General features: G+C 38.2%; 1 protein-coding gene across 2 annotated transcripts in view; it reads left to right on the forward strand.

Moving 5' to 3' along the window:
- The window catches only part of CUNH7orf50 (chromosome unknown C7orf50 homolog), a 117,781-nt gene continuing 105,729 nt past the window's right edge, over positions 1-12,052 (forward strand). Inside the window, exons 1-2 of one of the 2 annotated variants that reach the window (XM_027683429.1) lie at positions 1-170; positions 1,793-1,947. In XM_027683429.1, coding sequence (XP_027539230.1) covers positions 107-170; positions 1,793-1,947 — 219 coding nt within the window. In that variant the 5' untranslated portion in view covers positions 1-106. Of the gene's footprint in view, positions 218-1,792; positions 1,948-12,052 lie in introns of both variants that reach the window. The other variant, XM_027683431.1, reaches the window with a different exon arrangement.

Genomic DNA, 12,052 nt, shown 5'->3' on the forward strand with positions numbered 1-12,052 from the left:
TGTTCCCGGTGGGCGCTTTAACACCGGAGCGGCGCTTCCTATTGGCCGGCGTGGAGATTGGCGTGCCGGGAACCAACCAGAACCCTTCATTCTCCCCGCGTAGCCAATGGGAGGCAGGGGGCGGGCCGCGGCGCCAAGCGTGAGGCTCGTTGAATGTGAAGGAGCGGGAGGTGCGCGGGGACGGGCGGGGGCGGACCGGGACCTCCACACGGGACCGGCAGGTCCGGGGAGGGAGGAGGGGGAGCACCGGGGTGTCCCTGCGCGGCCGGGGCTGCGGGAGGGCTGGGGTGGCCCGGCCACATGCGCGGCGGTGGCTGAGGGGCTACTGCGAACCAGGGGTGCTGTGCTGGGAACTGAATGTGGTCGAGGTGTGTTGGGAAGCGATCCCGGGGGTCTGTGTTGGGAAGCAGAGACGGGGGTTCTTGTTGGGACGTGAACCGCGGGGTGTGTGTTGGGAGAAGTGAACCTGGGAGTGTGTGCTGGGAAGCATCCCAGGGCTTGTGTTTTGGGAAGCGAACCTGGTGGGGTCTGTGTTGGGAAGCAGACCCAGGGTCCTGTGTTGGGAAGCGGACCCGAGGGTCTGTTGGGAAGCAGCCTCAGGGGTTGTGTGTTGCGAATCGGTCCTGCTGGTCCTGTACTGGGAAGTGAACCGAGGGTGTCTGTGTTGGGAAGGGATCCTGGGGATTTGTGTTGGGAAACATCCCAGGGCTCGTGTGTTGGGAAGCAGTTCTGGTTGAGAAGTGAACCGGGGGATCTGTGTTGGGAAGCAGACTCAGGGATCCCGGCTGGGAAGCGAACCTGGGGTCGTGTGTTGGGAAGCCAGCGGGTGGGTGCTGGCTGTGTGGTGCCCTCCTGCCCGGGGCATGACCATTCCTGGCCTGGTCCCGGTTTCTCTAACTGAGGTGCCAAACCCATCGTTTGGTGGGTTCTGCTGTATTGGGAACCTACCAAAGCGTATTTGTGGGTTGTTTTATCTGTCAGCGTGTTTCAAGGTAAATATTTGTGATTGAGCCGACAGTTGCCTTTATGCTGTTGAACAGAGTGACGGTGTTGGGGCAGCTGTGGAAAGCCGCTTAAATCAGATTTTCTCGCAGAAATGGACTTACAACTAGACCTGGTTTCAGAACTGGGTTTTCTGCAGCTCCTGTTTGCCTTCACCCTTATGCCAGTGTAAAATTAAAGATAAAACTAATGAGGCAATTATTTAAGTTTTTTTAATCTATGTGAAAATAGAAAAGCTTGCAGTTTAAACAGAACTGATGGCTTAAAACTGTTTAGTGATCACATAGACTTATTTTTGCTTGTGAGTATGTGTGTATGCACACATATGTATTTTATTGAGATGACTGATAGTCACATTAATGTGTTTTGAGATGAGAGAGTTTTGATTGGTCTTATGTGAGGTAGACAGTTATTCAAACTATTTAATATGGTGCATTATGACCTGCAGAAAGCACAGCATCAGTTATGGGGGGTTTCTACCAGGAGGGTCAGTGAGGCATTTTCCACAACAGGGCCTCAGAGGAGAATATGTGCTGAGTTTCCTACAGGAGATTGACATTTGAGTTTTACAGTAGCTTAACTGTAATGTAAAGGAAACATGAAAAAATCCTAAAGGAAACATGAAAAGATCTCTAAAATGAATCAAAATTCAGCCCAGACATACATTTCATAGTTAAGTAGTCACAAATAATTCTCATACCAGTGTAATTATAGTATAACTGTCTGGATATGAGACTGGCATTTAATATTAACAAAGGTTCTAATTGCAGTGTGGTGGTTTCTGTTACAGAACAATTCTATTTCAGAATGCCGAAAATGAGTGTGGAAAAAAAAGAAAAGAAGGCAGAAAAAAGAAAAAAGCTGAAGCAACATGTGGCCCAAAAGGAAGAGCTGGAACCAGAAACTGAACCAGTGAAGAAGAAGAAGAAGAAGCAAAATCTGCAGGTTTGACTATTTAATTCAGTAAAATATGGATATATTTTTTTGTATATTCAGTACTGAACCTGAGTGTACTGTTTGATTCAGTTGCAATAATTCCTTGGATCCAGTACGCCTAGAGTGAAAGTTAAAAGGAAAAGCTAAGCTAAGCCAGATGGGATCTCTGTTTGTTTTGGATGCTTCTGTGAAAGACAGAGAATGGGTGAGAGAATGTGGGTGAAAGGGGAACCAAGTGGCACCGAGCAACTGTCATATGGCAATATCGACGCAGCTTCTGTTTCATGTGATCCTGAGTGGCTGGGAAAACATGAAAGATGTTTTCTTGGAAGTCCTCCTGATTTTTTTTTTTGGACAGAATGTCAAGTGACCAGAAGGTGTCAGCAGTCTCTTTGTATTCCTGAACACTTTATGAATTAATTTTATGAGATTGCAATTAGCAATATCAAGACATTATTTAAGCAGAGCTGTGTAATGTTTGGTGTTTTTTTGTGATGGCAGTGATGCATAAACAGGACCATTCAGTTCTGCTGTTCTGAGTGGTTACTGTAGAGTGAGGATCAAAGAAATATGAGGCAGTTTGGCACTGTCAAGAAGTGGAGAGGGAAAGGCAAAGGATTTTTCCTGAGGAATTCTTGAGGACCACCTCAAGAAGCCCTATTCTTAAAAACTCTCATGTTTCCTGGCCTAACATAAAATACATGTGACAGCTTATTACTTCATTTATCATGAGATGTGCAGCTCAATGGAGATCATGTAACTGAAAGTTAGTACTTGTTTTGTTATTAGACTTTATTTAAGCTTGTTGGCAAGAATGTTTTTGAAGAACTTTTGAATTCATAAGTGTCTCTAGGTATTGCATTTAGGGTTTGTGAAGCTTAATATAAGAAAAGCCAACCTATTGGCAGTAGTTATTCAGAGGTCTATAAATTCTTGCAGTTTTGCAGTCAGCAGTAATTTCTCAAGTAGGGAGAGGGTTCATCTTTATCAAAGCAAAAATAGAAAATTTTTGTATTTAGAGCTTAGTAAGAGGGAAAATTTCTCTTTTCCTTTGTAGGGTGTGTATTATAGACCTTAGATTCACAGTACTATAATTTAGTTCGACTGAAAATAGTTTTTCAGGATAAGACCATGTAAGATTGAAATATCAAAATGAAAATTTTATTGCCTGTATAATTTCATGTAAAACTGCAAAACATCCCAAATGGGCTTCAAGCCTCTGCCAGATGAGGCCTTTTTGGACCATCTGATGTCAAGTGATGAGTCCTTGTAGCACACAAATTAGCTCTTGTGGGCTGTACAGACTGTAGGACTGTGAGAGAAAGAGCAAATATTAAGTGGAAAGAAGAATCCTTAATGTCAGGGAACACCACTAGGCACAACAGTTCTTAGAATCATAAAAGTCGATGCCAGTGAGTGGCTTGAACATGTATATAGTGTGAGTTTTAGGGAATGCCATATAAGGTCTATGACAAGCCATTTCTTGGCATCAGCTTTATAAACTATAACTGTTGATAGCAGGAAAGCCTAAGTTAATAGACCACTTTTTTTTTTTATTTGAAGTGACTGTTGAGAATGAAAAATGTGAGGCAGATCTTACACAAATTTATTTCATTGGTTAAAGAAAGCTACTTTCCAGTTTGATTGTTACTCAGTGTGTATACTCCCAGCTTTGTGTGAAATCTTGGTTCAGACACACTGGCAGTTATGCTTTAAAGTGCTTTTGGCCATCAAACCTTGTCAGCATGGAAAACGTAGTAGAAAAGAAGGTAAAATTGTGTACAGGAGGATCAGGAGGAGCTCTGGGGCTGCAGTGATGTGCTCAGTTAGTGTGGAAGGTTCCACACATAAGAAATTTGGAACAGAAATAATTAAGAGTGTTTATTCTGCAGCCTTACTTTCTTTAGTTTTATTTCTGTTACTTTAAAACAAGTTGGAATTTTGCTAGATCTGCAGGAATTCCTGAATCGTGACAACTGGATTCTGATGAACTGTGAGTGACTTTAGTGCAGTAACTGAATTAAAGAAAACTCTTTTGGGCATTTTTAAAATAAGGATGGGTAGATTCCAGTTTTTCCTAAGGAGTCTCATGTGTGGTAGAAAGAAGTCAAAGGTTTTGGTGGGACACTGATTCATTAAGTCACTTTACTTTCCTGTGATTTACTTTTTTTTTCTATTGTAGTACAAGAAATTTAGTCTCCAAAGTGGAAAATACAAATCTCTAATTGATTTTGGTATAGACCTGCAGGCAAGTTGAGCTGTGTTTAAAGTGTCTGGATTTAGTTGTACACTGATCATTCCTTCATGAAATTTGTTTCAAAAATTCTTCCCAACTTCAGACTAAGGCATTTTTCCTTGGGACAGCTTGACCTTTCAGAGTAATCTTGATGTTTTATTGATTTTCATCTACTCAGTTTCTTCTGTTTACATTAAACAGCAATAAGCAATTCAAGACCAATATAAATGTTTTCATGAGTGATCTTAGAACCACGCAGCTCTAAATGACACATCTCTGGTGAAGCTGAGCATTACAAATTTTAAAACTTAATTCAGCCTTGTGGTTTTTCTGACTGATTTTCCTAATGTTACTGTTCTATTTAACTTGGCAATAACCACACATTTTAAATGTTGTTGTTTCTTTTGTTAAGTGCCTGGACATTTGTTTTATGTGGTTTTTAATGATTTTTGTAGTTTAGTAATATATTTATATGTTAGACAGTGTAACAGTTGAGTTTATTCTTGTGAATTGTCACATAACATAGGCATAAAGAAAAGAGATTTAAAATGTGTCTTCCAGGCTGGTGGTTTGATGTTAAATACTGGCTTCTTAAATAACGACTTCCTGGTGGATCTTGTCAGACACAAGTTAATTTTGTTTCAGTTCTCTGAAAAAAAAATATTTACAGTATTGTTAATGTGTCATCTTGAAATAAGAGAAGCGTTAGAAGTGTTTCTTTGCAATTACCCTTGTCTTGCTTCTGGTTATGGATTTCTTCACCCTTCAGACTTTGAGCTGCCTCAGTGTTGTGAAGCAGCACTGTAGGTAGGGAACAACATGTGGCTGCTTTTTCTAGGAGGGCATTTTGAGTTCTGCCCAGAATGACCTTAATGTATCAAAGGATATTGTAATTTACGGGTAGATCTTGTTTCTGCTGTTTTCGGAGCTGGTTGCTTTCTACAAAACAGTAAGGAATTCTTTCTGAGTAGAACATCTATTAGGCAAGACTCATAATTCATAATCCATAGCAAACAGTATTAATTTCCTGTTCCTTCCCAATTTAGTCTAGTAAACACTGTAACTTCCAGGAAAACTACAATGACTAAGAGACAATCTATCTTTATAAATCAAATCCCCTTGTTCATGGTTGAAGGGTACTTTAGGTAATGCTCATACAGCCAGTGGGTGTTTCCTTGTGTTTCCTTGTTATATTCAGCATTGCAAATGGTTGGAGGAGGAGAAATCATTTTCCTCAGATAAAGGCAGGATCAGTGGGAAAGGAATTTAATTTTTGAGATTCCATACAGATAGTACAAACAATGGCAAATAAACAAATGGTGTTTCTATCATCAGAGTGTGCAGGTGCCCAAACAGTAAGATCTGTTTACTAAATGGAAAATGGCTAAATCTGTAGGGAAGGGGTTTTTCTGTTCAACTTTTTGGAGATTACCACAAAGAGCAATATAGAACTATTAGGCTGGAAAACAAACCACAAAACAATGATTCTTTAAAATCAATGTTTGCTTGTAGCAGTGGAAAATCCCATAAAATTATGTTTAAGCTGTGGCGGGAAATATTTTGGCAGGAGCTTGGTGGAATTACTAGGAATGTTACCTTGATATGATCTCTAATGCTGCTTGTAATCAGGTAACTAGGGTAGTAATTTGAATGTTTAATGGCTGCAAACCAGACATTGATGCAAACAGATCCAGCAGATGCTGTAAAACTATCATCAGAAAGTGTATTTATTTGTTTGACAACCCACTAATTCATCCCAAAGTCTGTTGCTGAAATAATGAGTTGTGGATGATTTGCAAACAAACTCAGTAATCCTTTAGTGTTCCCTTAATTTATTTTTCTAATTAATGGGAAGCTTATCTTGTAACCATCAAAATAACTTGGTTTATATTTTCCCATCCTAAGAAATGCCATGAAGTCAACTTAGTGTGATGTTGCAGGATTGTCTTCTGATTATTAGGCTACCAGTACTAACTGTGTCTTATATACATTAAAAATACATTTTAGAAACTGTTTGCATTTCAATTCCGCTGTCCATTCTTCCTGCACTTGTATAGTTTTGCTGTGGTGGCTTAATCCTCTGTTTGTATGCATTAGTGTTATCTGAGGTTATTAATTATTTTGTAAGAAATATGTAGAAAACTAATCTTAAATATTGGGAAAAAAAGGAAAATAAATCCCCAAATGTTAATTTTATTTAGCATAACCTCCTAAAATAAGAATCTTGTCTTGTTCTGTTTTTTTTTTTTACCATTTTTAGAATATCTTTAACGTGCAAATAGAGTTTTGCCTGTGTTATGAAGAGAAGATGACATAATCTTTCATCTTCCCCCATCCCTGCATCTCTCCCTGTGCCTTGATGGAAGGATACATCAGCAGAAAGCAGTTTTCCAGTTATAAAGGGGAGGGTGAGAGCTATTTCTCAAAATGGCCAAGATAAATGTCAGGGTGGATATTAGTGTGGTCTCATTAGTCTGCTGGTTTTGGTCAGTTTGTAATTGAAATGTTGGGCCTATTTCTCTTTGCTTTGGGCTGCCTTTCAGTTGAATGTTTATTCTTGGTTTATTTGGGGTTGTTTTACTTGCACAAAGACACAAGTTTGCTGGCCCGTTGGCTCCTTATTGACTTGTTCTACAGTGGCCTTCTGATGGTTGAAAATAATTATGAACCTCTAAATCCATGTGGCATTTATGACTTACTCTGTGTCATCTTACTTGGCTTATCTGCTTTCTTATCTATGCAATATTTCTCGAATTAGGAAAATTTAAAAAAACAACCAACCACAAAACAACAAACTTTGAGGGCAGCTGGTTATGGGACTGAAACATTTGTTTCCTGCTAACACTTTTTCATCAGAATATTGATAGACTTGCTTTAAATTATTTTATTAAATTAACAAGACATTTATTTATTTTTTAAAAAAAGGTAAACTTAATTGTGACACTATGTAGTGTTTATAGAGAATAGTAGGCCTTTTGTAAACAGACATGTCTAAGGAGGTACAAAATAATGTCTGAAATATGGATGTGCATAGATTAGGCTGAATAATTTTACATTCCTTTGAAAATTATTTTTGTAGTGGTACGAATAGATTTCCCAGGAAAGAGTATTCACAGCTGGGAAAACAGTTGCTACTTTGAAGATGGTTTTCCCAGGCGAAAGGCTCACGTCCCCAACTGTGTTTGGTATAAACAATATGTGGTGTATTTCTTACTTTGTTTAAAGGAATTGTGCATTCTTCATTACATATTAGCCAACAAAAGGGTCATCCTAATTCTGGGTATTTGCCTTAATCTGTATCTGTTCAAAGTTAATTCCTTACTTTTATTAATAAAGCCAGGGTATTAAATTAATGGGGAATTTGGTGGTGAAACACAACAGCCCCTTCTTTGCTATTAAGAGGGGGAAATTCCTCCTTCTGTTCTGGGAGCACGTACTTGTCTTTCCCTCTCAGCCCTCATTCTCTACTTAGTGATGAGACCTTCCTTGATGGTTCTTGTTGGATTTCCAGTATAAATCCTTGCTTTCGTGATTTAGCTGCAAATATCTTAACAAAATTGAAATTCAGGACAGAATTCCCACTTGTGGGCTCAATTTGTTGAGTCTTCAAGCAGTTGTGGAAGGAGCAGAGGCAAGTTCTGCTTGACTGTGTGTCACCCAGCTCCAGTCTAGTGAGAACACTGTTTTCTGCACCTTTTCAGTAATGATTTTATTCTGGTTCTGTATTAATGACTTTTAGCTCCTCACAGACAGAGTCATCATCAATGAAAAGTGCTGGAGAAGGCCCAAATTGTTGAATATAGAAAATTTGGCACAAAACCTCAAAATATGTGTAACTTCAGTTAAAAAAAAAGTCCTGTTACATGTTTGATTTCACAAAATGCATTCACTTGACAAGAAATTAAGTTGTAAGCTTGAAAGGATGTTTGCTGCATTCTGATAGAGGATAAAGTGCAGAGAAATGGGCATTCAAAGCATTTATTCATGACAGGGCCTGAAACTTGGATGTGTGTTTTGTGTAACATAATAATGCAAACCTGATCCTTGTGGATTTGTTACTTCCTCCTTATTGTTCTTGGTACTATTTTATTAATGTTAATTTGTTCAAAAAAATAAAAAATGGCACAGATTTGGATATTTAAAATGTTTATTCTAAAAAGCATCTGTTTTCCCTGTCCTTGATGGAACACTACTGCTTTTCTAAACAACATGTGAGTCTGGTATAAGGATTTTTATAAAATACGAATTTTTCTGTATCAGTGGAATAGATTCAGAAATTAAAACCTCCCAATGTTTTGGTGCAGATAAAAGGGGGGTGTTGGGTGCTTCCACAGCATGAACAAGAAACTAGAAATTTCCTCCTTCAAAATACCTTTCGTGTTTAGATGCAATATTGTGAACCACATGAAAGAACAGTGTATATTTATGTATGTTAATAAATTACAGCATAGATAAAATGGCTCTTGGGTATTAGATCAAAGCCACACAGATTAATAAATACTTGGAAAGTGCTTGTCTGTTACATCCAACAAGTAATTAGAACAGAAAATTAATCTTTTGACTTTTAGAAGCTGCCTGAAATATCGAGGGTACAAGCATGAAGGTATTTGACAGGGGAACCAGACTCTATCTTTGAGTGATTTTACCTGTTTCTAATTGAATCCCACAGGAGTTCTGTAGGACATCAAACAGATCATCAACCAGTGTTTTATTAAATTTCTCAGCATTATCTTAATAATTTGCATCTGTAAACCAGGCTATTGCAAACAGCATATATACATAAGGGCAGACAGCTCTTCCTACCATCCTACATTTTGAAAGATGTCAGAGCTGTTCAGGGAATGTACTGAAGGCTCAGAACTACCTCGCTTAAAAAGGAGCAGAGAGGTTATGTAAAGAGAATGGAAAATCTAAAGTATGTGGGGAAAATACACGCTTTTAGTAACTGTCATTCCATCCTACCTTTACATTATGTACTGCATCCTAAATGAGAGTTATTCATATTTACCCATGTGTAAAATAACTCAGTGGTTACAGAACTGTGACACTGAACTGTAATACAAAGGTCACTGAAATTGGTCATGGACTTTGGAGCTTTCATGTACCTCATTGGCTGGTCCTTTTTTCAAGTCACCTTTGGAATAGACAAGTTTTTCCTATTTTATTATGAAACTCCCATATTCCATGGCTTTCAAGCCTGTACTCCATGATTTTCTAAAGGCATTTTTAATAAACTTGTGAGGTGGTTTTTTTTTGTAAATTGTTTGTTTTAGTGGTCGAAGTTTGCAATGCTTTGTTTAAAACATGGTTATCTTCCTTACAAAGATTTGTCTAGATTAAGTCATGGTCTGGTTTGGGCTTAGAATAGGAGCAGCCAACTGTCCTGATCCGATAGGTCTTGTAATAAAATCTCTGACCAAGATCAGAAAGGTCTCACTTGTTATCAGTGGGAGTCAAGAAGAGCACAAATCTAGCAAGGGACAGGGACAGTTTTCCATGGGTCCTCATGGGCCCTGTGTTATGGGCTCAGGATGCAGCAGGTTCTATGTGATCCGATGTGAACTTTAGTAGCAGCTCTGCCAGCAAGTTTGTGCTTCTGATCCCACGACACTTCAACAGTGTCACACATCATCAGGCATCTTTAATTAGCACAGATGTCATGTTTCTCACTGTTCTAGAGAATTAGCTTGCAATATCAGAAGTAATTCTGACTTTTTGTATTTAAAAGCCAAGCAAGTTTATAAAGTAAGCTCTCCCACACATCACTGTCTGTATCTTCTTCCCATCTTGATACTCAGTTGTCAGGTGGAAGTTTGGATTATTATCACTTTGTTTAGGTGAGTTCTTTCCTTGGTTTCTTTCTCAGTTTGCTGTGTGCACTTCCCTCTGGAGCACAAGAGTTAAAAGGTTTCTGTAGCCGGGTACAGGCTATTTCTCTTTTGTAGTTCTGAATGGAGAGAGAATGAAAGGAAGAAAATCTTATTTGCCATTATATTACCGTTTCTATTGAGAGAATGCCTGGGAAAGGAAATATTTCTCCTGCTGAGGCAGAAAATAAATCTATCTCCAGCACTATTAGGCAATTCTAACACTGAGCTCCTTCTGTAAAAATCGCCTTAACTCCAATTTCTAAGGATAATTTAACAATATCCTAATAATTTTCCTGTTTCTCTACTATGTGTTTTTTTCCCCCATAGTTTTTTAAAAGTCCTTCCAGAAAACACATTCAATGCAATTTGAAAAGGTCTTAAATAAACCTTTTCAGTGGTTTTGCTTGCAGGTCAAGTGAGCTGGAACTTGTAAGCAAAGCTGCTGCTTTGGAAAGGCTTACCCTGGTACATTAAATGTTTATTTACAGAAGGTGGGTGTTACTTTTTGGTAATGAACAGTTCAGTAGTTTGTTAATTTAGAGCTTTGAAACTTCTGTATATACCTGCAGCAGACTGTTGGAACAATGGACTGGAAACTTGAATATGGTTTTATCACAGGGACTGAAGAATTTCAAAGGCCATTCTAAACACGCAGGTGATTTTTGTGAGACTCAGACAACCATCTTTAGATTTTGTAGTGGAATTTAGTGGGCATATGTAAAATAAATGAAGTAGGATGTAGGAGACTGAGTTGAAAGTGGAGCTAATCCTGCAATGTCTGCAGTCCTGAGAAGGCATTGCTGTCCCTTAAATGAAAAGCAAAACCCCTTATCTCTGTTGTTTTCAATCAAAATCAAATTAATTCATTGGTTCACCTTCATGGATAGCTATTAAAATTCAAACCTGATTCTTCATGCAGTCACTTGTTTTTTACTTATGCAGAAACAAGTTCAAATGGAATTAATGATAATCAGGGTTGAACTTGACATGCTTTTACTTATGGTAAACCACTCTTTAGCACATTTTTTATGTGACAATCCTTACCATTTAAAATTGTCCAGACAACCTTTTCCCTTTTGCAATCTTAATAAACAGATGAGAGAACACAGCAAAATCCTTACACGGGAAAAAATTCAGTTATACTCTAACATAACTTGATGGCTGGAAAAAAGATTAGAGCCTGCACTGTACAGCCAGTGAATTTTGTTTGAAACACAGATACTTAGTCTGAAATTTTACAAGCATTTTCTTGTAAAATTTTGTGTTCAATTTTTTTTTTAAGCTTGCAGAGGGAGAGGTGACTTTTCTTACATCTTGTCCGTATTATGTCAGTCTTGCTCAGAATCTGGGATCACCTGACTCATTGATTCAATTCCCTGTCACATGTCCTCCCATCATGTAATGCTTTTCATAAATGAATCAAGCTTTATCTTTAGACTGACTGACTTTGCATTTTCTAGATGTGGATGTTGTGCCTGCACAGTTGGTATTTAGTGTATCTCCTAAAACTTAAAAGTATGTAAAGTTGCAGCATCTCTTTAACATGTTAAAATGGTCTCAGATAAATATTTTTCTTGTATCTTTTTACACAGCTGAGGGAAGACTGTTGCTTTCGGTTGCATCAGGTCCAGATTAGTGCTTGTTTGTGCTGTTTGCATTTATTTTGTTTCTAGATATTCAATTATACTCTGCATTCAAGATATTCTTGTGTTAAGGTATTTTCAAAAGCAGTTAATGGTTTCAGGCGTTCTTTGATTATTCTCCCGCCCCTCTTTTCTGTGAGCTTTTCATAATTCTAGACTTTTCTTGTCTGGAGACTTGATACAGAGTATTATAGCAAAGATTGTAAGCATCTGTGATAAACAGGTTTTTAAGTCTCATAGTTGTCATCAATCCAGCATTTTAGAAAGGCATATGGAATTCTTTCCTTAAATTAAACAACTGAACAATTTGTGAGAGACCAGAGAAAAAAAGTGAAGAAGTTGTATCAAAATTCTTGTCCCCCTTT

This window comes from Neopelma chrysocephalum, unplaced genomic scaffold (assembly GCF_003984885.1).
Source record: "Neopelma chrysocephalum unplaced genomic scaffold, ASM398488v2 Primary Assembly neopelma1_65, whole genome shotgun sequence".
NCBI classification, from domain to species: domain Eukaryota; kingdom Metazoa; phylum Chordata; class Aves; order Passeriformes; family Pipridae; genus Neopelma; species Neopelma chrysocephalum.